This window comes from Lacerta agilis, chromosome 6 (genome assembly GCF_009819535.1).
Source record: "Lacerta agilis isolate rLacAgi1 chromosome 6, rLacAgi1.pri, whole genome shotgun sequence".
Lineage (NCBI taxonomy): Eukaryota > Metazoa > Chordata > Lepidosauria > Squamata > Lacertidae > Lacerta > Lacerta agilis.
This window is the reverse complement of record NC_046317.1, coordinates 36,048,616-36,076,210: the sequence shown is the minus strand read 5'-3', so window position 1 is coordinate 36,076,210 and position 27,595 is coordinate 36,048,616. Positions and strand designations below refer to the sequence as shown.

Below are 27,595 nucleotides of genomic sequence, written 5' to 3'. Positions count from 1 at the left end.
GCAAAATAGTCACATAAATCAGCCATTTAATCACCATAGTCCATAAATACAGTTTGCAGTAATTATGCCTCTTTTAAAAACTGTGCATTTTGAAACATATTTTACTGCTGTTTTTCTGCTTGTTTTTTATTGCAGTGAATATATATAAGAGCAGGCCTCATATTATCTTCTTATGTATAGATTTGTAACCCAATTTGACAGATTTGAGTTGTAACTTGCTTTTAACTAATTAATTAAAAATTAAAAATTATTATTAAATAACACAATATTCCACAATTTTATCCTGAGAATATAATTTCTATTCGTGAAACAATGCAAGCAAATTCTATGTAAAACAATCAACCCCAATGCTGGACTCAAAAGATTTATAACCCTGCTATATGCATTGATCTCCTTTTTACAGGGACAGTCCTGATTAAATACCCACATTTTTTAATGTGCAATGAAAGGTTTCATTGATTATTTGTACCAATAACTGATAAATGCTCTTAGTATAGTAATAATTAGCTTTTAGTGCTAATTATTTATAACTTTACACAATATAAAATTATTGATTTGGAAAGCAAGACCTATTGGTAGCATAAGAATACAAATTTCTAAGTGCAGATAAATAATAAATTGTATTCATTGATATAGTACAGTTGTTTGTGATAGTACAGCCCTTGGCTGGCTGGCTGGCTGGCTTGTTGTTTCTAAAGCCTCTCCAAAGAAAGATGGCTTGGTGTATTTTATTGATGGTATGGTTTAATGAATAGTTATTATATTCTCCATACACTACAATTTTTGTTCAATCTTCAAATCTACTTGTTTTTATTTTTTCTTTGAAGCTACACTTTGGGTTTATAGTTTTCCAAATGGAAATTAATTTCAAAATACTACCCAAGCAGCAAACTACATGTTAGACAGCAGCTGTATATTACAATGCCTCTGGAGTGCATGATTTGCACTGAACAAGGGGCAGAAGTGAGAGAGTGCTTAACTCTTCCCCATTCAGTTGCTTTCTCCCTGAAACTCCCAACTGCTTTCATCCTTCAGGGATCCAGACACTTGTTTGTGAAACACAGAACTTGAGCCCTTCAGGGTTAAGGGTGGCTAGATAGGGCTAAGTTTCAAGGGAAGGGTTCTCCAGTGCAAATCACCTCCTGCTGGGAATGCATTGCAGCAGAGAAGGGACAATCTGGGGGGTCCCATGTATGTGGCTTTAGTGTAACATGTAGTTTGCCCTTTAAACACACAAATAAGTCATTTATTAGAGCTGCTCCAGGGACTGTTGCCTACCTAGAGAAGGCTGCCTGAAGCTGCCTGCTCTATCTTCTAAGAAAAGGTTGGCATCTTTTGCAGGGTGGCGTGGATAATCTCCACCTTTGAATGAGGGGTGCCAAGTCTTTTGATCATAAAGGATAAGACTGAGTTTCTTTGTAAGTTTTTTTGTGAAGTTATGAAGGAAGACGTGTCTGTCCTATTACTACAAAGGCCTACTGTTTCCTATTTTGTTTGTTCCCCAATCTGCTTATTTAAGGCTGGAAACAAATGAGACCTTTATTTATAGAAATATCTCATTTGTAAGGATCAGTGCCAGTCTCCCCGTAGGATAGTAGACTTTGCAAGGTTCAGTGCTAGCTACTAACACCTGCAGTGTCAAAGATCAGTGCCACCACTAGCTACACACCCAGGTTCCAGGTTTGGAAAAAGTTGTTGAAAGATGGTCATGCAAAAGCTTTGGGGCACTTCCAGTGTGATGGAACTTGATAACTATGAGGATATATATAAAACATTTCAGTGTATTATTGTCATAAGAATGTGATGCATCCAATAGTGATGCATTGAAAGAGCACTGACAGCTCTGTGGATCATGCCCCTTATGTTTATAGGACTCAGTTCACATGTGGCAGTGGGAAAATACCAACTCTTTTAATGGTGCAAATCTGTACTTTCTGGAGGAATCTGATTCAGAGCAGGATATAAAAAAGATAATGGGCATTGGGCAGCATTGGAAGGACATTAATAATGGTTCCTAGGTATGAAGCTGAAATAGTAAAATACATAACCTTCCCCTCAAATTGAGTGGTGAAACATGCTCCTAGCCACAATTTATTAAGTATTTATTGCTATGTGAATGCTGCAAGCCTGCAACTTAGTTTTGTACCCATCAAATTGTTGGGTATGTCAGTAAGATGCAGTAATTTGGTGTAATCATTTGTTGTACACTGCAGTCATAACTGGACCAATAGGTCTTGGATTCAAATCCTGGCATAACCATGATGCTCACTGAGTGATCTTGGGCCAGACATTATTGTTTCTCCTAACCTATCTCACATGATTGTTGTGCTGATAGAAAAATGGGGTAATTCCTACTTAGGAACACAGGAAGCTGCCTTATATTGAGCTAGACCCTTGGTCCACCCAGTATTGGATATGGTAACTGACAGCAAGCTTTAGGGTTTTAGGCAGGGATCTCTCCTGGCTCTCCTTGGAAATGCTGAGGATTGAACCAAGGGGCTTCTGCATGAAAAGCAGATGCTCTACCACTGAGCAATGTCCCCTGAACTTACCTGAGTTCTTTGGGGAAAATACAACTGTAATAAATTTATGTGTAAGTCTTGTAAATTGAACTATGATTGATGTAGGCTAGTATAATTGTTATGGTATGCCCTCCCCTTTTTAACACAGACTTTTATTTACAAATGAAAATACAGGCAATGAGAAGGAAGGGCACAGCTTAATTAAATCACTAATTTGGGGGGAAAGGAGTCATTAGTATTTCATGGGTAGACTTGTGGGACAACTATGGTAAGCAAACCCTTCTTATTTTTATATCTCCACTTCGTTGAGGCTGGAAAACCTTTAACTGTTACAAGTGCATTTGGAGCTGGACTGAGTCAAGACGATGTAACTTCTTTCATGAAATATCACATACACAGTGTAAGACATGATGCAACAGTGTTTCTTTTCAGCTGTGCAACTTGCATTGGCTACATCCTTATTTTATTCAATAACTACTTTGCCACAGCAGTCCATGTCTCTTTGACTATTGGTGTTGTTATTATTACCAGTAGTGGTACCCCATTGTCTGCAATTTCTACAGAATTTCTGCAGCAGCATAACTGCTTATTAGCTTGAGAGGAAGTGGTCACATTAGTCCAGCTCTGTGCTCTTTCCATTGGCTTCCTAAAGAGTGGCAGATTGAATTTAGAATGGCATAGCTCATAATAAAGGCAATGAATGATTTGAGCACTGGCCATATTTGAAATTTGCTTTTAAGCCTCTCCTACAGAAAATGCGTGCCACCCAATGTTAAGAGATATTCACTGTCTCATCTGAAGCCAGCCTTTGTGTTAGTATCACCCACCAATGAAGCTCTCTTTTTTCTGATATTTAATTTTGTCACCTTTCAACCTCCCGGCAGTCTTTTAAAATGTAATTAATATTTAAGGTTTTTAAATTATAATCTGCCTTGTTAGGGCTATAAACACATGGGTTATATGTAAAATTATGTTGCTGTTATTATTTTTTGTAATATTACTTCCCATAAGTAACATTCACTATGTGCGCACAATGAAGAAAAATACACTGATTATTATTTCCTAACAGCTGCACTTACCAACATGTGTGCTGCTAGGACCCAGCCTGAAACACAAAAACCTACAAAACCAGTTTGATTAGAGATTATACCTGGAGAGAGAGAGAGAGAGAGAGATCAGTATTTATATGATGGGTAATGAACAAGACTGAGCCTTCAGTTTCTCTATTACAAAAAAAAGAAATTATCAAGCTTGCTTTTTTCTTTAAACCTTCAGATAATTTTTATATATTAGGATGCTATTGTGCAGGGAAGTCATAGTACATAGCTGTTTTATATACATATACGGAGAAGGCCAATAAAATGGTAGCATCATTGCAAAGGGGCTAGCTAAATATTTAGAACTCCCCTCCCCTTTTGGTCTGAAGATCTAGCTGATAACATCCATAATTTGAATGCTATAGTGAGGAGTTCTTCAGCCTTTAAAAAATAAAATATTTAAATTAAATAAGGAGTTTAAAGTATACAAAATAGTGAGGTGTGCCACTTATAATTGGTGATGTCATGAGAACTTTCAAATGGATGTTCTAATAGTTTTTGTTAAAGATTGTTGTGGCACATTTTATTGTAGATGGAAACAGAAGTAGCAACTTGAGTAAAGATAACTATCCGCCTGTTTAGTTTTTCAGTATGTACATATATCTGGAAAAGCTCTTAGTTTCTACTTTCTGCTAACAAGCATACATCAGCAAATCAAGAACTGAATGCATTATTTACTGCACTTTTGCAGTATTAAAGTAATGAAACTAGAATATTTCTCAGTCACTAGTAAACTCACAACGCATACTATTTTCATGTAGCTGTCTTCTATCACTAGACCATTTGATCTATCCAGCCCAATGCTTTCTACTCTGGTAGTGACACTCCAAGATATTGGACAAAGATCTTTTAACAAGTGATTCCAGGGATTAAACTGGAACCTTCTGCACATGAACCATGTGCTTTACTACCAAGCTATGGGTTTTTCAGCCTAAAACACATTTAAACTGGTCATCTGATTTCCATCAATTTTGACTTTGAATTAAGGGAGCTGTCCTAAGCTCCCAGGTAGAACAGCTGAGGGGCCATTTGATGCTGTGCACCTCCCTTATCAACAAAAGAGAACTGCTTATGCTGCTATATCTAAAACTGTTGTTTAAGCAGTCCTTGTGCAAAATTATGCTATCAAATCTATAAAGCAACATGAATTAAGGGGCAAGCAAGTGCCTTGCAAGCAAGTCTCTGTAGCTATTGCACATTATAGGCTGCATCTCACATTGTAGAATTTGGACCTAAGTAAGTCAATTGATGATAATGGGTCTACTCTGGGTATTCGTTAGTCACAAACCATGCACAGAATTTAGAATTAGCCTCCATAGAATGGCCACTCTACTGGGTGATAAACTCAGAGACCTTCTCAGATGAAAACAGTTTTAAAATGTTAATAAATAATAGAATTATAGACCATCAAAAGAAGAATTTTTGGAGCACTGATAATATTCAGTATGACTGTAAAGCTGTTGTTTTTCAATTGCTCTCTCTCTTCTCCCATTCTCTGTCTTAAAATCAGATGATCACCATCATTTGAATGTGCAGTTATGTTCAATCTATTTAGCAGCTAAATTACCAACTGTTTAGCTGAACTGTGCAATAACACTCCACAACCTCCATATGTTTTAGACTACAACTCCCATCAGGCATTGAGAGTTGTAGTCTAAAACACCTGGAGGAAATCAGGTTGGCAAAGGATGCTCTACAACTTTGTGCTGTGATATCTTTATGTGGCATCCTCTCTCAGCTTATTCTCCGCTATAAATGCACAATGGTAAACGGTGTCTTAAAAATACAAAACAAATATGGTTTTAAACTAATATAGGTTTATCCCCAGCAGAAACTTGTGTTGGTTAATCTGTAAATTTATCTGTAATGCAAGATAATTTCTGTCTAGACAGGCCCTACAGACATGTTCTGAAACTCTACCCCTACAAGAGATTTATTTTCATTCCAACAGAATCAGGTGCAAGAGTTTGTTTCATTAGGCAAAGTGGCACATGGTGTTGGTAGAATTGTGGGGGCAGCAATTGGCCAGGGTCTTCGAAATGTTGACTAAATAGGGACTGGTCTTTGGTTTTTATAGAATTTCAGTTGGCATGCCGTAGCTATGCTGTGCATACACAATGCATGTCCCCTTTGATTTTCAGAGCTCTGAAATCCCTCAAAGGTTCTCAGCAATAACCTTCAGCAGCAGCTTGGTGAAAATCCTTCTTTATATGCCTTAGCTTTCCCCAAGCCCCATGGTGCAAGGCTTCATTTCCTTGTAACTGTTAGCATAGCTCCATCAGAAGCAGTAGGAGTAGCAGGATGAGTCAGTGGAGCTACAGGAGCTAAAAGTGCAGCCCAGAGAGCTCAAGAAAGAGTGGTGAGAGAAAACAGTCTGGCCCAAGCTATGCTGTAAGAAAGGCTGGAAAGAGGTTACGTGTGGCAGGGGATAGAGAACATTGGTGGGGCCAGTGGCTACTAGCAAGAAGGACCCAAGCCTTGGGGGTCACATTCCCTTCTAGGCAACCTTACAGGGACCACAGACAAAAGTGCATGGAGGAAAGGATAAAGGTGCTTGACTTTGGAGTGATCTTGATGCTGGAGTTGTTGCAGTTCTGGTTGAAGTACCCAGGGCCAGAATCAATTGTGTGTTGTGGGATCTGTTGCAGCTTAGTCTGCTAATGTGGACGAGGTGCTGGCAGCAATATATCTGACCACATGCCCTCTTGACTCATGTCCCTCGTGGCTTTTAAAATCTAGCACAGGGGGTCTGATTGGTTGGGTCCAGAGCATGGTTAATGCTTCATTGTGTCACTCTGCAAGAAACCAGCTCTGGATCCTTTAGACTGGAATAACTATCAACCAGTTACAAATACCCCTTTTGGGGGGAAGGTGATGAAGAAAGTTGTGGTTTCCTCTTGTGCTTGATCTAAAAGCTGCAGTTAGAGCAGAATACCCTGAAATGATTGCTGACAGGAGTGAGACTTTATCAGCATAAAACACTTCTGCTCAGAGACCTGCATTGGTTCCTGATATGCTACCAGGTGAAGTTCAAAGTGTTGCTATTAGTATATAATGCCTTGAACATCTTGGGAACAGTTTACTTGTTGGATCATCTTGCCTGATTTGTGCCCACTTGACCACTTAGATTTGTGGAACTGGCATGGTTACATATGCTGCATAATACTTGTTCTGCATCTGTAATAAATCAGTGCTTTAGCATGGCAGCACCTCCACCTTGGACCTCCCTGCCAATTGACTTCAGGCAGGCACCTTCACTGTATTCTTTTCAGCCCCTGCTGAAAACATTTTTGTTTAGGCAAGCCTATCCAGACATGCAGAATGTTAACATGTGTTTTAATCTGGTATTTAGCTTATTGTTTATTTTTATTCTCTGAATGTTTTGAATAGTTTTAAACTGTTTTGAACTGATAATTTTATTGTTTTGTTCTTTTTGTAAACTGATTTGAGCTCTTATTACAATCAAATGATATAAAAATCTTGTGAAATAAATGAATAAAATTTAACCTCCCATACAAGAACTATCACTTTGCTCCATAGTGTCCTTCTTACAGTTTATGACAGAAGTTTTACAGTAATTCTATTTTTTAATCATTGAAGTAAAAGAAGTTAACAAGAAGAATACACATTCTGCTCTTTGGATGGTGGTGAGCTGACACAATTCATACCATGCCTTAAAGGTATATTAGCAACAATCAAAACTTTAGATTAACATTTTGGATAGTGAGTTTAATTTTTTAACAATGCTTGCTTGATCAATTCAGTAGAGGATGGCAACATTTTGATCCCAGTGGACAGAAGATATAAAATATGAGCAGCTCAGGTTGGTGTGATTTATGTGCAAATTTTGGAATGTTATTGCACTCTTAACCTAGGAAATGGGAGGAGAATTTCAGGAATATATAGTGATCAATGCATATTGCCAATTGTGCAAATAGCCAATTATCAACAATGTAACATTTCTGCCATGTAATTCAAGATTCTGCCATCACTCTAATAATTTTACATAAACCTAATTACTCCAGTGCACCTATTTTAGATCTTCCAATTTGATTAGAGCTAACCAGAGGTTGTTGTTTTTTTTAAAAAAAATAAAACACTCTTAAACATTTGAGCTTCAATAACAATTTCTTTTAAGATGAAAAAGATGTCCTGAATTTGAAAGTATAAAGAAGGTGAACATTACATTAAAATGCCTTTAGTCCCAAAACTTGCCAAAGTTATTAGGGCAACCACATCTCCCAGCCTGCCAATCTACTCCCCCCCCCACACCTACTCTTTGATCCTCCTCCTTTCATGAACCCCCCTATGCTATTTCCTTTGAGTTGCACCAGCAGTGCACCATCACATATGCACACCATCCTTAGATTGCTGCTTAGTCACCAATGCTTTTTTCTAACCTGGATATGGTCAGGCTGGAAGAAGATGCAAAGCGCACTCCTGTCATCCATTCTTGACAAACAAATACTGTTAAACAATTGCATTAATAGAGATGACAACAATAGCAGGAACAAACAGCTGGTGCACGTCCAAATGTCCTCATGCTCCATTTCCAAGAGTCAGACTAATACCCCACTCTGCATGTCCAACAGATGGGACAACCGCTGGACTGTGGCTGGTATTCTTTGTTGATAAGCAAGACCTGCTTACTTTCAGTAAGACATAGCAATTTTTTAAAAATAATTAAAAAAAGCAGATCTAGAGCAATTTTACATTTTAAATAATGATGGCAGGATGCAAAGAACGATATGAGAACATAGGAATGGTCTCCTAAATCAGATCTAATTGTTCATCAGGTTCAGCATCTTGTTTCCACAATGGCCAATTAGTTGCTTCTGGGAAGCCCCCAACACTTTGTGGCCAGTCACAATGGGCCAATTTTATTTTATTTTTTGCACCTTTGGGATTCCGCCCCCACCCACAAGTTTGTTGTTCTGCACACCGTTTCTCCTGTATCTGTTGCTAACTCATTGTGCATGGATGGTGCCTACATAAGGATCCACACTTGTAGAGTATAAAGCAAGGGTTGGCAACCTAAGGCCCATGGGCCACAAGTGGCCCATGGGGGTCGTTTAACTGGCCAACGAGCCGCCCCCGAACCAAGCAGTCCGCTCGGCAAGTCCCTGCATGCTGTGCTAAACCAGCACAGCGTGGTGTGGGGACTCGCTTCCACAGCACCGGAAATTGTGCCTGCGCAGACGCCGGAAATCGCAGGCACACATGCTCAGGCATGCATGTGATCCAGCCAATGGAGGGATCTCCGCTGGAGTGAACCAACCCAGGCGAGGTAAACCTTGCCAACCCCTGGTATATAGGATAAATATGTTCAAGTTTTTATAACTAGGATTCAGCAGAACTCAATATTGAGTTTGTGGACTATGATATAGGACAGGCACCCCCAAACTCAGCCCTCCAGCTGTTTTGGGACTACAATTCCCATAATCCCTGACCACTGGTCCTGTTAGCTAGGGATGATGGGAGTTGTAGTCCCAAAACAGCTGGAGGGCCGAGTTTGGGGATGCCTGATATAGGACATTATGCATGATTGCTAAATCAACTTTCATCATGACAAAATATTGAATAGTCTTCAGTGTCTATTACATTAAAAATCCAAATTATTAAATGGGGGGGAAGCAATGAAACATTCAGAAGTGCATGAATTCCTTCTCTCTGCCCAACAGACTGCACTTCTACATTATTTGTTCATAATGTGAACATAGGTGCAGATAATGCCTTCATTGCTATATCTAATAAGAACCTATCAGATACCAGTTCAATCTATTTGTTCATGTAGCACAGTATTGACCACTAGAGGACAGCATAGTGGGGTAGTGGTGCTTATCTGACCTCCTTGCACCTGCGTAGCTGCTGCTTACTGGGTGGGATCAGCGCATGGCAGGAAAAAAATGGTGTGCTTGCCAGTTCGTTCATCACAATGCAGAGTTTTCTATTGCCTCACCCCTCTCCTTCCCGGCAAGCAGCAGCGACTCAACAGCCAGAAGTTTGGGTGAGTGCCACTGCCTCACCACGCCATCCAATCCAGTATTGGTATTGTCTCCCCTGCTGGCAAAATCTTAGAGCTGATTAGGGCTGAAAGATCCAAGACCTAAGAGGAGGATCAAAGAATAATTTGCAAATGATCAGTGTTGTGTTTTACAATGCCACTGAAACAAGTTAGCCAACTAAACAGTATTTTCTGCATTGAGGTTTTCTCTCTATTCCAAAGCGAGAAAACCTCTATTTCTCTCTATTTCCCAGATGTCATCTATTCCAAACTCCTAATGCTTCCAGATGTTGTAGGACTCTAACTTCCACCAGTCCCAACTAGCATGGCCAATGGCCAACATTATCTGAAAGGCCACAGGTTCCTAAGCTCTGTCCTAATGCAAGGCACAGCTACTCCATCCACACGTATGCTAGTCACAATAATAATAGGATCACATGTCACAAGCAGAGAACAAGTTTTCTGCAGAAGACCACTTGCAAAGCAAATTTCTGCGAACAAGCCAAACCTCATATTGCAGGGTCAGACACAGAAGAAAGAAAAAGAAAAGACAAGATTTAACTTGGGGAACAAAATTTCTTCTTGTGGAGTTGCCTGATTTTGCTACAGAATTCTCACTGCTGGAGAGGAACAAGCTGCCATGCAATTTAAAAAGTATTACGGTATATTTGCATTCTCTCATAGATATGCATGCATCAAGCCTTAAATATGCTGATCTGTGAGACCCCCACACAAACAAGACTTGTCCACCAAGGGAGAAACCTTCCTGATCTAAACAGGCCAAAATAGCATCACAGAAACTGAGCATAAGGCACATTGCAAGCAGTAGTTTTAAACGAATTTCAGTGAAAAAATTGTTTTACACTAACAGATGGTTGAAATCCTTTAGTGGTCTGTTTTTACAGGTACTGTAGATAATGGACATTTTGCAACTACTTTTCAAGTTGAATGGTGTAATGAATAAATGAAATGACCAAAAGACTTTGGAAAGGGAGAAGTTACTCCAAGGACTGCATGATTGTGTACCCATTGGTTTCAGTGGTGCTTCTTCGCAAACACTTGCGCTTAAAATTTAAGCATTCAGACATAGTTTCCTCAAACACATACTATGTGAATTAATGGAAGCAGGTCCATTAATTGCAAGGAAACTTACTTCAAAGTAATGGGTAAAACTGATCGCTTACTTCCACTGGATGGGATCCTGAGTCTAGGCTCTAGGGCAGGGGTCCCCAAACTAAGGCCCGGGGGCCGAATGTGGCCCAATCGCCTTCTAAATCCGGCCAGCGGACGGTCTGGGAATCAGTGTGTTTTTACATGAGTAGAATGTGTGCTTTTATTTAAAATGTATCTCTGGGTTATTTGTGGGGCCTGCCTGGTGTTTTTACATGAGTAGAATGTGTGCTTTTATTTAAAATGCATCTCTGGGTTATTTGTGGGGCATAGGAATTCGTTCATATATATTTCTTTTCAAAATATAGTCCGGGCCCCCACAAGGTCTGAGGGACAGTGGACTGGCCCCCTGCTGAAAAAGTTTGCTGACCCCTGCTCTAGGGTCTATGGAGCATTCTTGTGCAAGAGAGGATTTTTGACCCCTTAAGTGGCAAGCCTATGCCTCCTTACCTGGGAGCAATTCCCAGCGAACTCAAAGGGGGACACTTCCGAGTAAATGCATCAAGGATTGAACAGTGCACGCACTATTCAGCTAGGGAACCGGTGGCAGAATATTACATTTCGGGACAGAGCCGTCCTGCGCCGTGCAGCAAATCTGGCACACACACACCCCGCGTGCCTCCTGCTCCTCCTCCCCTTCCATTCATCCCTGCAGAAAGGGCTAGCACTGCGCAGAGAGAGAGAGCTCCCCTCCTTTTCTCCTTCCTTCCTGCTGCCGCTGCGGTGTTTGGAAGGAGGCCTAGTCTGCTGGCAGCGCTTTCCCGGCCGGAGCGCGCGCTGAAAGGAATTCCTGAGGCCGCGATTGGCCCAGCGCTGGCCTCCGTGAGAACGGACCTCCTCCCCGTGTGTGTGGCTCCTATGCAAATTGCAGCGATTGCGGAAATCAGCGGGCTGGGAAGCGGGGGAGGGGAAGTCTGTCGAATCGATTGCAACTTCTGCAAAGTCTAACACAATCCAACGCACACAAGGCAAAGCCAGGGAGAGAGAGGGAGACACACACAGAGAGAATCTGAGAACCCAGCCAACCCGGCTTGGATCGCTTTCAAAAACAGAGAGGCTAGAGAGAGTCCATCACAAATCGTTTTGATTCGGAAGGTGTCATTTATTTACTTATTTATATTTTTAAAAGCTTACCCAGCAGCTTGGTAATTAACTACCTTAAAAAAAATCTTCCTGATTTTCAGAAGTTACAAGTTTAGTTTATTTATTTTTTATAGAAAAGACCAACGTGTGAGAACTAATGATGAAGCCCATTGACTCGACCTTTTAAAGTTTCTCACGTACTCTTTATTTACATTGCAATGGTACGTGGATGTGTCTTTTTCAGCCTTTTATTTCCATGCTTTCAAAAACGGAAAAGAGAATGTGGTTGACGTGAGGTTTTAATGGCTATTGTATTGCAGATGTTTGCTTTGTAACCTGTTTTAATTGCTGCAAAGTAAGGTTTAACGGACTGCGTTTGCCCGTGTGCGCACTATATACCAGATAAGAGGCAAAGTGGGTGGGTTTTGTGCGTGCGCTAGACTTTCCTCCCCCCCCCCGCCCCCAGCGATCTGAGAAAACCGCTGAGCTTGCTCGGTGTAACCCCCCCCCCCCAACAAAAAAAAATATGTACGTGCCCAGCTCTGTAAAAAGACGTCTGGAATCGGCAGCCAGCCCAACACAAAAGGAAGCGTCTAGACTAGGGATGTAATTGACAAGCCCATTCTCTAATCAATGTAGCAAATGTCTATGATGGACTAGAGCGCCATCCAATAAGAGAACAGGCTGGATGTTGTAATGTTCGAAATATCCAAAGTGGAAGGAGGTGGGAAATAGCGAGAGCGGCGTTCGTCCCTCCCTCTTCTCTAAAGTTCTCTCTGCTCGGCGCACCGAAGGATAGTTGGGAGCTGTCAAATCAACACAGAGCTATATAATACATTTGGATTTTGCTGGGAGATCTGTAATAACAAAAAAAAGTTTTCTCTCTGTGAAAGTGCATGGCGCGATCAGTTCTGCTTAACATTACATTCACCTTTGTGCTCTGTGATTGAAACCCTTGAGCATTTCTGCAGCAACCTTGTCCCAAATTTATACTCTGCTGTCGATATTTCTTATGAAGGAGAGGAGAGGTCACCAGTGAGCCCCCCCCCCCTTCTGACTGCACTGTTGTTTTTGTTTCTTTGCTATTTTATTCTGGTGTGTTCCGATCATTGCCTGGTTGTTCGAACCATTGTTACTCGTGATTGGGGGCATCCTAAGATATGAAAGTGCTTTGGAGGAATCGAGCCCCCCCCCCCTTAACATGATTACAGGTCCCGCTGATTACACGGGGATTTACTCCCAAGTAGACATGATTAGGGCGGGAGACTTCAAACTGCTTTGGAGGACCCTGTCCTGTTGAATTCTACTACATGATTTCTGCTGCAAACTATACTGTAGGCTACTTCTATGCTTGACCGTTTGATGAGTCCCTCGAACGTGTGTATGCACTACGTATTGGGTAGGCACGTCTGGAGTTTGTGTGCCCCCCCCCCATTTACTGGGAGCAGTCAAAGATAAACACTTTGAACTGTCGTTATTTATCTGAGCTGCAGTTTTAAGAACTCACTTGACTCCCGTTTAAATCAGTGGGACTGAGAAGTGCTGAACTCTGAATCTCACCCAGCGAGTGAAATTTGCTTATGTAGAGGGAACAGTGAGGAGGGATTGTGAGAATTTTAAGATCCGTGTGTGTGAGAGAGAGCGTAAACGCGCGCACGGGTAGGTAGGTGGCATGATATATTCCCTCTCTTCTCTTTCCTCTTTCCTGCACTGAACTCGAGAGAATTGGGAGAGGTCGAACTTGCTGGTTGGGAGCCAGGCTGGCTGTCTTTCTCTGGACCGGAGCTCTCAGTAGAAACCAAGTCCAACATAACCAACCACACACTTGCGCTCGAAATAGCCTCTGGCAGCCCATTCCGGTGTAAAACCCTCGCCTTCAGCCATGCAGGAGGTCCTTGAGTCTTCTTTGGAAGAGAGCTTGCCAGGGCCAGGGCATGGGCTTTCCGAAACGCTTCGGGAACTTCACTGCAGAATCCTTTAAGCTCTTTTAAAGCGGAAGTTTGGACGTCTTCGCGCCGGGCAATGGACGCCAACGGGCCCCCCAGTTTCTCAGCGGCCAGGGCGCTCGAGTAGGCAGATCTCGCTTTAAGAGCCAAGGCAGCGAAATCCCCACTAGAAAAGTAGCTGCGAGGAAACTACCCGCTCTGACTTTTTTCGGGGGGGGGGGAGAGGAGACCACCCCCAATTGCTTTAAAGTAAAGAAATGGCATGGAAAGTATCGATTAGTCGTGACTTCAGTTGTCATTTGCCGGTTGTCGAGCGGTCCTCCAAAGCGACTCTGCTCCGGAGTAAGCTCCCGCTTTCGACCGGCGGAACTAACCCTGAGGAAGTGGTTTAAAGATCTCTCTTGCCTAAAAAGTTTTTAAATCATATTAATGCGATTTCCCGTTAAGTCTCTCCTTGATATATATTCAAGATGGTCCGTATAAGTGAACCCTCCGCGACGTAATTTATATATCTAAGAGGATTTCACCGAGGCTAGCGAGGTAAAAGTTTCTGCAAATAAAACATGGCAAATGCAATGCCGGGCAGCGTGCCAGGTAGTATATGGATAGGAGGAGGGCTCACGGCAGAAAGTCTCTTCACAGAGAGACATATACCATTTCACGGTAGCAGCAGCAGCAGCAGCAGCCTATAGCACTTTTCGAAGTTCCCCTTTTAAAGAGACAATGTTGGATTCAGCCAGATCTTCGTCTGCAATGTTTTTAATGAAGCGGGATCCTCTCTAAGTGTATTTGACCGCCTCCCTCCCCCGCCTCTCTTGCTTCTTGTTATATATCTCTTTTTATACCCTCGGGACGACGGACTTCCCCTCCTCCCCTCGGTGGGGGAATCTTCCCGAGGAAACCTTTTCGGGGGTTTGAAGCAAGGTTTGCGCCTCTTTTGAGGAGGGAAGCTTAAAGTTTATATTATGTTCGTGCCTTGCCCAGCAACATACTCTCGTGTGTGTGTGTGTGTGTGTGTGTGTGTGTTTATGGGGGATCCAGAGGGCGCGCGCGCGGATGTGAGAGCATTTTTGTGTAGGCTTCTCGGGAGGGGGTGGGGAAGGCGAGGAGGGAGCGGATGTGCAAAGGCTCAGTGCCTGAACTTGGATGCAACGTCTGCCTAGAGGGCGCAAACAATCATCCCACGTCCAAAAGTCTTACGAAGGGCGCCAAAAGTTACTTAAGATAATATTCCTAACCACAAAGAGCTGGAAATCATACGGCAACGCCGTCTGCCAGCGACGGCAGCGCAGCCAAGGGCCCGATCCTGCCTCGCTGACAAATTAGCCTTCTCCTGTCTGCTTTGTGGATTAAGGGAAATCATAAAACATCTCCATAAGCATTTGTAGGGATGCGTGTGTGTGTGTATGGGATGAATACACACACAGAGGGAATTAATGTTTCATGGCACATGAGACTGGAAAATGGTGAAAAACATTAGTATGTGTGTAAAATGCTTGTGCTCTCTGTTGCTAAAACATATCCTACCAACATTTGGGTCTTATAAAGCAGTGTTTTTCAACCTTTTTTGGGCAAAGGCACACTTTTTTCATGAAGAAAATCACGAGGCACACCACCATTAGAAAATGTTAAAAAATTTAACTCTGTGCCTATATTGACTATATATAAAGTAATTTTTCAATTTTTCCCACGGCACACCAGGCAACATCTCGCGGCACACTAGTGTGCCGCGGAACAGTGGTTGAAAAACACTGTTATAAAGTACCATTCCCAGCTAACTTGTCTGCCTAGTCAAGCCACCATTCACATTATTCGCACAACTATGCTGAAAAGTCAGGCTGGGCTATATGTCTGTGGCTAAAGCAGTGGTGCATTTACTGCCCTGTTCACATTCCACTGTCAGTTTCAGGACAAACACCCCTTTCCCAGTGTTTGTAGCAGCATTGCTGTACATTTCGAACAAATTGTGCATGGTGACAAATGCGGTGACTGGTTGGCATAGCTTGGTTAAGAGTAGGCACATGCAGGACTATCTGGTCTGCTATGTGGTGAATTGGTTGTGGGAACAGGCAGTAGCTATATAATATATAGGGGGCACAAAGGAGGTCAAGGTATAACTGCCATTGGACCACCAGCTACTCTTGGAAGAGAGGGGCAGATAAGTAAAAAAAAGGAAAGACATAGCATGGTAGGGAACAAATTGAAAGTCGTAAATCATAAGTGAGGTTTTTCTTAAAAAAAAAAAATCAGTACTTTAGTCACTTCTTTTTCCTCAGTGTTTTAGCTTTTTGTAAGACTGTCAGCCAGAAAGTTCTGTCGAGGAAACTTGGAAAGCCAAGAGATCCCAGCAAATGTTTAGTTGGGTGTGTTTCTATGTCATTATATCACTGACAGGTATTGGGCCATTCTTTTTATTCTTTTTTAAAAGGTATGAATGAAAACTGAAGGTAATTTTGAACTTAGCTTAGACACCTGCAATCCACAAATGATAATTTTAGTGAAGCACTCAACTTGGGAAAAGGAAGGGCCTCCAGGAGATAAAAGTGATATAGCGACTTAGGCCTCCTCCCTTAATAGCCTTGGGCAATGTATTTTCCTCTAAAAGTCCTTGCAGTATTTTAAGACACCTAGATCTCTGGTCCATATCAGAAGTCATGCATGCTGAATGTGGTATGTCTTGTGGTATTCTCTTCCTCTTTACATGGTTGTTTTTTAAAAAAAAATATATGAATGGTTGTGGATATGCAAGTGTCTGAAAGCTGCAGCATTTGGGGAAATGAAAGGAAGACCAGAGAGGATGCCACTTAGGAGACTGAAGAAAGACTAGAGAGAAAATGTAAGATTCAATAAAAGAAAAGTTGTCTGACTGGAAACTTTCCAAACCCTCAAAACCAAACCTTTCTTGTGCCAAAACAATGCATTATAAGATAAATAAAGGACAGAAGGCTCAATTTAAAGTTGAGCAACTTTAAGTAGTAACTTTATTGCTTGAGGGTTGCAGTGCAGTTTTGAAGTTGTGCATTATTAGTAAAATAAGCATCCTTGGCTATAAAGTGCCCTGAGTTTTGTTTTTTAAAGGACATTCATATGCCAATAGCTAGAAAGTTCTGAACAAATGTGTTTGGCTGTGCTCTCAGCTCGTGATCATGCTCTCATACAAAGCAGTCCATACAAATAATATCCACAATTATTAGAAGCTGCACACTAATGCCTTATTAGCCCTCATATTTAAACAAAACAATGTAGAAAGCCCCACCCATTAGAGCTTTACTTGGGGCACTATTTCTGGAAAAACAATTTGCAAAGTTTCAAATCCACAGTGCGCCCTGACTTGTCTGTCAGCCCTTAGAAAAATGCTCTATCTCTGTATCTATATGCTTTCTATGGGTGCTGCTGCTACTGTAATATTTCGGAAAGCCTCTTTCCGCATGAGACGAATGGCGAAAGTTTAGTCCAAAGTCCTTAAAACGATCTCCTTGAAGGTCTTGTGGATTGGGGGTGGGGGTGGGGAGAGAAGTTGGGGTGGGGGTGGGGAGCGAGAGCGTCCGTGGAGGGGGAGGGGAGAGCGAAAGCGGCAGAAATATGGAAAAGTAGTTTTGTTTGCTTAAGCACATCCTGCAGAGCCTCTCGCCGCTCGGGAGCCCTGCGTGCAAACGGCTCCTGCTGCCTGCGCTACCCAGTAATGCACTGAGAGCCTGGGATCGGGGATCGGGAGGGCTGGCCGAGCAGTAGCACCGCAGCCCCCCTCCCCCGGGCAAGGCAGCGAACGAGCTGCTGCTGCTGCTGCTGCTGCTGGCGGAGCGGTGCAGAGCGGAGCAGCAGCAGGAGCAGGAGCAGGAGCAGGAGGCGCGCGGGCAGGTTCCCGGGGAAGCTGGAGGGAGCCGGGCGCTGTCGAGAGGCTGCCCGGGCTGCGAGCGCGGGGGGAAGTGCGCGCTATGCCTTTAACGCCCGGGCACAGGAGACATGTCTAGCGTGTAGGCTAGGGAAACTCTAGGCGGGGTTAAAGTTCAGCTCATGGAGCTGATCAGCGCTGCTGGCTGCAGTTGAGCAGAGTTGGAAATGTGAAAGCAAGAAGCAGGCTCGGCTCTTCCCCCCTCTTTCTTTCTCTCTCTCTCTTCTCTCTCTCTCCCTCCCTCCCTCTCTCCCTCCCTCCCTTTCTCTCTCTCTCTCTCTCTCCCTCTCACTCACACACCTCCAAGCCACAAACCCCCCCGCAGCAACCATGTATTCTCCTCTCTGTCTTACCCAGGTAAGAAGCTTCTTCGGATTCATTTGGGGGGGGTGAGGGCAAGGGGCTGCTCTGTCCGTCTGTCTTGGCCGGGGGTTCGGGGGAGCCTGGCGGCGGGAGGGGGGCGCAGAGGGCGGGAAGGCGAAATCCCGCGGGCGGAAAGTAACTTTTCTTTCCCACTCGCTTGCATTCCTGCTCATGCACGGCCATTTGTATCGACACATGGCTAATGGCGCCTCATTATTAAGGGTTTAATTAATATTGGGGTGCGCAGACGTCTCTGCCGGAGGGTAGGGGGGTCTGGCGGAGGCGGCTGGGGTGGGGGTCGCGCCGAAATCCCGTGTGTGCGTGTTCGTGTGCGCGCGTTCGAGGACTATCTGCACGTGTTTCGCAGTCGTGCAACCTCATTACATGCTTGGTCATCTGAAATCAATACTCACTGTTTGTGCTTCCGAGGCGACGAATGCATGCAAATGGAGCAACACACGACACAGATACAGTTAGATGCTTTCTGTTTTGTTTTTAAAGTGCAGCATTGAGAAGCTGCGTGCTGCATGCATCTCTCTCCCCCCCCCCAATTGCTCGAGCTGCATTGCTTTACCTCCCCAAACTCCTCGCACACTTTTTGTTCAGCAGCCTAGAATTTGTGTGGCTGGTGGTTTTGCAGCGACTCCTTCGGTTTGAGTCCCAGGCGGAGACGTAGTGCCAGAGAGAGATGCATTGCACCTATGCCTAGGGCTCTGACCCTTTCAGACATTGCACGGGGTTTTTGCACGGCTAGCTGGATGTTTCAGGAACCCCCAGGCGTTTCTTAGCCGGAGCCCCGCGTTGCTGCTGCTCCGGTTCCTGCTGCAGCGCCTCCTGCAGCGCCTGCCCTCCCGCTCCTCTCGTGCACCAAACCCAGCTCGGGATCCTCGGCGGCCACTGCAGCCCTTGCATGTCCCTGCCCAGCGATCCCAGCCCAGAGCTGCCTCCCCGGCTGCCTCCAATGCGCCTTGTCACTTGCTCGGGTGTCACGTTCGCCTGGGGTTGTTTCCTTTGGGAAGTTGGACTTGCAACGTCCTGCTTGGAGAAAGAGGAGGCGGAGAAGGCAGTTTCTTCTTGCATAAAGTTGCTATCCCTTTTGTTTGCAACGCAGCAGCTCTTAAGTTCTTCGTGGGCTGGCAATAATTTCGGACCTGATTCCCACCCTACCACCCCCACCTCGCACCCACCTCTCCAGATCCCCTTCCGATTACACTGCTCTGAATTGGAAGGGTTCTGTTCCTGACGCCTATGCAACACATGGGAAACTGCTCCCTGAGACTTCGGACAACTTTCCTTTCTAACCTCAAACACGATCCTACCCACCTCCGCGTGGTGTGTGCCCCCCCCCCCTCTGGCCAAAGAAAACTTTAGGGCAGCGCCAAATCTTCAGATAACAGTCACACACCCTATCTTCTTTCTCGGATTTATTTCCACAATTTAGAAACATTGCCCCAAGATGTATTCTCGTGTGTGTGTGTGTGTGCACCTTCCCTTTCCCTTCTCTTTCTGCAACTCAGTAATCTTCGTTGGAAGTTTGTTGCCTCCCAGTCTTACACTGTGAAAGTTTCTAGAGGATTTAGATAAAGTTCTTTCATTACCATTTCAATACATGTTTCTGGCACAAAGTGCTGCTACCCACCTTCAGTTAGCAGGATGTGATGATGATTTTGGGGTGAAACATTCAGGGACCCAAGTGTCCAATATTATTTCCTGCCTTTGTATGGGTTTTGAAGTGCATGTGTGGGTTTCTTTTAAAAGAGGGCTTCACAGTGGATTTTGCAAGATGACCAAGTAAATGCTTAGGTGTGGATAAAACTTAGTCACTGACAGAGCCTCACTACCTAACCTATAATCCATGAACTTGCAACCAGAATTGCTACACAATGCAACTTAACTATGTTAACAACCTCAAAGTCCATTATAGGCAGATGCCACAAACATACACTTTGGAATGCGTTTGGAGCTTCTGTACATCGTCCAAAAACTAGACCTAGTGAAAAGTTTTGTCTTACTTCATGAAGAACTCAGCCCAGTTATTCCCCCCCTTTTGATTTATTTACACAGGGTAGAACAGATCTCCCGCTCTTTAAAACACATGCACACACCTACATCAAGCTGCCCACTCTCCCTCTCACCACACACACACACACACACACTCATATGCATACTGTATGTGGGTACTGTACTCTGGTTTTTAGTTGGCCCAACCATACAGCATGCAGATTGCAGACAGTTATAGCACATATAAAAAGGAAATTTTAACATAAGAGACTTTCTGCTGCAAAGCACTCTGCATTCTCATTGCACATTTGGAAATAGCATCTAGGTATTCAAAGGCGTCTTTATACAACCTACCAAGAGTGTTTCAAATATAGAGCCAGATCACATATAAACCATAAGTTATACTATTAGGAAAGGCTTAAGTAGTTGTATTAGCGTTTCAAAACCCTTGTCTCCTTTAAATTTGTCTAGTAGCCTATGATTTAAAACATAATCATAAAGCACATATACCCGGCTAATGGAACTGGAAGACTAGGACAAAGTACCTGTTAAAGGGTTATCTACTACTCCACACCACTATAGGTGATTTACCTACTTGCTGTTTATCAGACATTGTCTTGGCTTTACATTAACAGCTCATCATAGATGTGCAGGCAAATATACGTTGGCTTATGGTTTATAGAAGTATTGATGCTTCGAGAGTTTATAGAGCTGACTAACTTTCAAATGGAGCAACGCAAATGTGTTTCCAAAGATTGCTAGAATGTTGCATGCTTTTATTTGTAGAGGGGCTTAGGTTCTTTTTCCGGTCGCCTTTTCTCATTTACAAATATACACCAATTTTGTTGTTCTGTGAGCCAGACTTTAGCTGTGCAGTTGTGACAATGTGCTTGTTGAGGCACAATACTTATGAGCCGCAAAAAGGATTTCTAAACTCACTTTTGTTATCTCCCCTTACCCAGCCCCGGCAAATAATAATGGAAGATGCATATGTTCTTTTTAAAGCAACCTTCCTTGTTCAAAATGCAACTTACTAAACTTTATGAGAAGTTTTGGTTCTAATCCTAATTTAGGACAAGGACTCCATGACCACTTTTTGTATTGGCTACTTTTAATCTTTTAAAGTGATTCTGCACACATACCTGGACTTTTTAAAAATTCACCAGGAAAACCTTGGTAATTGAACAAACCGCATTGTAACATAAAATATAAAGCTGTAATTCATCTCAGTTGTTGGGTATATATTATTGCTCCTTTTCTAATACCTTCACAGTGAGATTTTGGAGGCTGTCTTTTTAAAAGGGATATATTTGTACGTGAAGTAGAATTATTTTGAAAAAGCAGTAAACCTCCCATCTACAATCTTGACAAATCCTATTTGCTTAACAGTCCTTATATCAGCAATGATGGACCTCTTCACTGTAGCATTATTTCAAGGCCATTTGGTGGTTTTTGAAGCTTTTACATAAAATCTTTTAGCTGTTTTTTACCTTTTTCAACCATGCACTATTGACTCAGCATTACAATAGAATAAAAGAAGTATACTGTAGTTGGGAAGGAGTTCAAGTTAGAGCCAGGAAGGACTGCAAGCATACAAGGTTAGTTAATAAAATGTAGAAAACAGTTTTTAGGATAAAGCCAATATCTGAAGTGGTCATTTATTTTGCAGTGAATTACTTTAGCAAATGTTTTATACAGCTTAGGAGATAAAACATTATAAAAGGCCCCATTTGTGATGCTGTTGACTATTCTAAACTGTGTCTCTGTGTGCGTGTGGAAAAGGCCTCAGTGTGTTGTATCCTGCGTAATAGTTTACTTTGCTCTTAGTGGCAGCCTCTATTAGTGATACATTTGGTGTGTGTGTGTGTGTTTTTTAAAGTTCATTTTTGAAAATGCAAATAAGCATTCTGCCTTTGATCTACTGCTGTTGAAACTGCTATTATCCTAATATGTTTTTTGTACTTCTTTGAAATATAAAGCAGGGTTGTTTCAAGGGAGTGTCAGAAATCATCATTTTGTGAAATGTCTATTTTGTATATTAGACCCAGCTAAACATTCATGCAAATATCTATCCCTTCCATTCCCAGCAATATGTTTTGACCCCTTTATGTACTTTCTAAGAATCTTTTCTACTGAAATACATAACATTTTGTCATATATACTGTATACTGTATAGATACAGTATATAGCAATTAACCACTTGCGGACCAGAGAGGCCCACAGTTTTTAGAATCATTTGGGCGTTGTTTCTTTCTTTCACACCTGCATTTGTATGAGTATAAAAGAGACCTTGTAAAGCATTAAATAGAGATGCTTCTTTCTTTTTTTAATGAAATTATTTTGGTAACGGTTATAGTAACACATTTCATAAATGAATGAATTACACGAAAAAATAAATTGCCAACTTATTTACTACATAAGCATGTGTACTTTTATGCGTAGGAGAAAGTCCATGTTTATAAAAACATATGTTGAAAGTGAAAGAACCTCTTCCAAATGCATGCCAGTTACAGTAGGAGAAATAATCACATTTCACAGCTGTGTGTTTACAGGATCAGATATTTAAATAGCATATGTTTTTCTATAGGTACTTCCATAACCAATTGCATGCATATCAATAATATACATAATGATTATAATACATTTCCAATAACCTGTATGGCCTTTGCAGCATTTGCAGTGTGCACACCTTTATTTAAAAGTTTGATCCATGACCTCTCTTTCAATATGTTCATTGACGTGGGAGAAACGTTTAAATGTCTTTTTCTATTTTTATAAAAGGGCAAATTAAAGTAATATGTATACTGTAATGTCAATGATTTATTATCCACATTTTGTTACACTGTACAAATCTAGGTGTTTTATTTTATAGCTTTCTGGATCTGTATACAAACTTTCTAGCTTCCAGGGTTCTTTTTATCATTTAAACAAACTTAAGTAAAAGAGAATTGTACTCGCGATGTGTTATATACTGTTTTTGTTTTATGTAAAAAGATCGGAGAAACCTTTCAGAATTCCACATTTTGAGGATTTTATTGCATAGGTTTAGAAAATGTGATAGCTTTTTATGCTTTCTTACTATTAAAATAATCATATATTCAATTCTATTTACATAATCCTAATTTGAAATTCTATTACATTACAGGTCAATACTTTAAAATACATTTTAGGAAAAGTTTGTACTGTACATCAGGTTTGACATAACAGTACTAATTGGCATCCAGATGTTTAGGTTTTGCCAAATCGGTGGGCAAATGCTACAGTGGCCACACCATTCACAGAAGGGTCACGGAAAGAGCAAAGAAATATATCCCTGCTTTGAGTTGGGATTAAGATCACAAAAAACTTCTTGCCAATCTCAGGTTACTGATTCTGGACTTCTATTGACTTAAAGGGAACTATTGTAAAGTCAGTGGTTTCAGGCTTATACCTCTACATCCTGATTCGAAGTACATTTCCTTAGAAGTCCATCCCATGGATTTTAGGAGGACTTATTTCTGAGCAAACGTGATTAGGATTGGCATGCCAGGATGTTTTCAGCACTTGTGTTTAAGTGGTTTTGCCTTATTATTTTTTTCCTGAATGAGGCCTTGTGACTACCAAAAATTGGGTTATTGGATATGTTTATGATTTTACCTGTTGTATCCACTACAATGATTTGGTCCTCCCTGTGTTCTGATGACTTAAAATTGCCTGCTTGTAAGTTATGGTGACTATTAGTGAAACAAACAAAGCCTTTGCGATGCTAATTATTCCTTTTTATAATTCTTCATTTTAATTCCTTCCAGGATGAATTCCATCCCTTCATTGAAGCACTTCTTCCCCACGTCCGAGCATTTGCATACACATGGTTCAACCTACAAGCTCGAAAGCGAAAATACTTTAAAAAACATGAGAAACGCATGTCAAAAGAAGAAGAAAGAGCTGTGAAGGATGAATTGCTAAGTGAAAAACCTGAGGTCAAACAAAAATGGGCGTCCAGACTTCTGGCAAAACTACGGAAAGACATCAGGCCTGAGTATCGGGAGGATTTTGTTCTAACTGTCACGGGGAAAAAACCTCCATGTTGCGTTCTTTCCAATCCAGACCAGAAGGGCAAGATGAGAAGAATTGACTGCTTACGCCAGGCAGATAAGGTCTGGAGGTTGGACCTTGTTATGGTGATTTTATTTAAAGGTATTCCGCTTGAAAGTACTGATGGCGAACGCCTTGTAAAGTCCCCACAGTGCTCAAATCCAGGGCTGTGCGTACAGCCGCATCATATAGGGGTTTCTGTTAAGGAACTCGATTTATATTTGGCATACTTTGTGCACGCAGCAGGTAAGTGCCTTTATTCCATGTTGTTCAACTATTAATGACTTTTTGAACCAAACGATTAGGCAAATCTGTGCTTGCATCCGCCATGCTGGTTGGCAGTGTGGCTGTGATAGTGGTTGAAGTTTAACCAGTAGTGGGAAGGATATAGACATCCTGTGTTGTATTGCAAAGCTGTTAATAAAAGGTGATTGCAAAAACATGAGGGTTTTTTTTGCATTGTAACCTAACATCCTGACTTTTTGAAGCTTTTTCATAAGTACGGAACTGTAGTATAAAGATGGAGACTGTATGTACAAAATATTTCTAGGCCTGGTTAAAGATTGGAAATGAGGGTGCTGTGTATTTCTGAGTGATTATTTTGCTCAACATGTTCAAAGTTCACTATTTTGTGAGGAAATCAGTAATAACTATAAAAAACTTACAAGCCCAATCTGTAATACAGTATGGTTAAATATCCAAAATTTGGCCACTTTAAGAAAAAACACTGAGCACGCAGTGATGACTCCTCACAGATACACAAACTGTCGATTTTAATTGCCATGGGTAAGAAAACATCTGCCTAATGAAAGAGGAAAAAACAAAAAGTTCCTGGTAACCTCTGCCTGTGGGTAGAATATTTCTTTTAAAGGATGGGTTGCTAGTTTAACACGTGAGATTCAGGAAAATGGATCATGCACTGTTTGCAACTGTACTTCTGGCTGTGACTATCATATACCTGCCACTAGTAACAAATAAGTGCTGTTACTGATCAAGACAGTGTGTGTTTTCCCGTAACCTTGTTTTAGTCAAATTCATAGTTTCTCAGTAATTAGGCCTAGCAGTTTCAAAGCAAGCCACTTGTCTCTCTGTGACTCAGACATTTCAGTATTTCAGTTTGGATCAGATTGGAGAGGAAATTTAATAAGCTTAACAGTTTTAATTTGATCTAGCATTTTTAGGTGCTAGGTACATTCGTGGCTGTTGGATGGTCTTATGGAAAATGGCAATTGGTCTTTATTGTGTGACATCTTGTCATTTAGTAATGTTGTTGAAATCATTGGCATGTATTATTATGAAGAGGTTTTGTGCTTTTCTCCTAGAAAGGATGGCTTGCTTTAAGTTTGCAAATGTACGTGATTCTGTTATTTGCATTGTGTACTTACGCTGAGTGACGTGTCCAAAAATATTGGTGAAGATGCGATCTGTTTCTGAAGTGCTGTGGTGTGGATGCTTTCTCATTTAGTTAAAGAATAAATACCAGAGCTCAGTTTCATTAATTAAGAACTGCCTATGATAGACTGTAGACCCAACTTCATTGTAGGGTTTCCTGTGAGACTTTACGGAAAGCTGATGAATCAGTTAAAGATTTAAAATATGGATGCTTTCATTAAAAATGTTTGGTGCTAACAGCATGTTGCAAACTATCTTCATACATCTGTTGACTCAGGACATGCATTGTAGATTGATTTTTCAAATAATCCATGGCAATTAATTGAAAGTAGTTGTTATATTGATTGCAAATACTCATAGTATCACCTTAACAAAGTTACTGTTATATATCAATGCAATCAGGCATAATATAATCAATTGCTTCCATTATGGAATATATATCTGGCAATATTCTGTGGTACAGTTGTGTTGCTATGCTAACAATAGAGCCTAGTAAATTTGGTAATGCGCACCTTTGTGAGCTTTGACTTTTTTTTAAGCATGCCAATCGCCATTGTAATTGTATTTTCATTTATAGGTAAACTGCTTTTGGGGGAGTATTCATGTTTGCAGGTCCTTATAAAATGTATTTTTTTACATCTTAACTTATTTTTTCCGCAGGTGTAATATATCACACTCTTTTTCAGTTCGTGTTGTAGAAAATATTTCAATGACGCTATGTATTTGTGATTCTTTCCAGTAGCACCTTAGAGACCAACTGAAGTTGTTCTTGGTATGAGCTTTCGTGTGCATGCACACTTCTTCAGATACTGGAAAGAATTTGCTATGTATTTGAGAACGTAGTTACAATTTGCATTATGATTGGACAACCTTCATTAGGGGTAATTGTTGTAGTTTCTTTCTTTTTTGCGCTGATGTATCCCAGGCTCCTTTGTTAAACCTGAATGTTGGCCAAGTTAATAGTGATTGGCTCTTGCAGAGCTGCAGTAATGGCAACTTGTACTGTATGCGCAACAAGAGCATTTCAGAACAAAATCTTAAAGGCCCTTTGTCTTCAGATCAACCTGATTTGCTTTAAAAGGTTTACTGACCTTATAGTTATGCTGTGAGAGTTGCCAATAAAAATGTATAAAATAATAGGCAGGTTGATCAACGTATAGACAGCTGAGCTGAGGAGCGTCTTCTATAACCCCAAAGGTCTGCAAACAGAAAATGTTTCTTTCTACTTAAAAGTTTTGAGAAGTTGCCAGTGTTGGCAAGAGGTTCAGACTCCAAAACGTGCTTTCAGATATTTGCCAAAACCATTGTGGCCTTTTCACTCAGTGCTATTATTTTGTGTACTGTTCCAAGATACTTTAATTCCTGATGATTTCTGCAGTATGATGTCCCTTTCCTTCTTAAATATGTATTTATAACAATTGTGTGGAGGACTCTTTTCCTCCTTCTTCGTTGCCCCCTCCTTGTGCCAGGACATAGTCATTTGCAAGAAAATCATGTGTTCAAATCTAAACAATGCTCCTGCTTGCGAAGTAAGTCTGAGCCACAAAAAACAAATTATTCTCCTAAGGAAATCATGTAGAAACAGGGATGTAAAATTTGACAATTATATGAACTAGCTTGCAAAGATTGAAAGAAAACTGTGAATAAAAGAATTTATGAGCAAAGATGTGGCTAAAGTACACTGAAATTAAAACATTGGTTTCAATTTTGAGTTTCAGGGTTTTTTTCAGGCCATCAAAATACAGTAGTGCTACCTTTAACTTTGGATTGCTTTCCCCCTCTCAGTTCTCCAGCCCATGTATCAAATGACAACTTGGAAACTGTTGTGACAAACAGTATTCTTTGTGGGAGTATAATAGCAAAGTAAATTTATGACCAGCCCCTTACCAGATGATCTGTATCAGAATCTGCAATATACTTGGCACGTGGCAGGGTCACCATTTAAGTTGTTAGGGTCATAACCTTCGCCACCAGGCATTTGACCTTTGAGATAAAGTTAACCTTTGTTCATTAGTAGGCACTCAAGCGAGAACTTCCTTGTTTTTTACTGC

General features: G+C 41.5%; 1 protein-coding gene across 10 annotated transcripts in view; it reads left to right on the top strand.

Annotated features, from left to right (window-relative positions):
* NFIA (nuclear factor I A) overlaps window positions 1–27,595 on the top strand; it is a 398,911-nt gene that overhangs the window by 103,318 nt on the left and 267,998 nt on the right. For 4 of the 10 annotated variants that reach the window (XM_033151951.1, XM_033151947.1, XM_033151946.1 and 1 more), the window contains exon 2: window positions 23,867–24,398. In XM_033151951.1, coding sequence (XP_033007842.1) covers window positions 23,867–24,398 — 532 coding nt within the window. Of the gene's footprint in view, window positions 1–12,072; window positions 12,098–17,649; window positions 18,072–23,866; window positions 24,399–27,595 lie in introns of those variants that run through there. The other 6 variants (XM_033151955.1, XM_033151953.1, XM_033151949.1 and 3 more) reach the window with 4 other exon arrangements.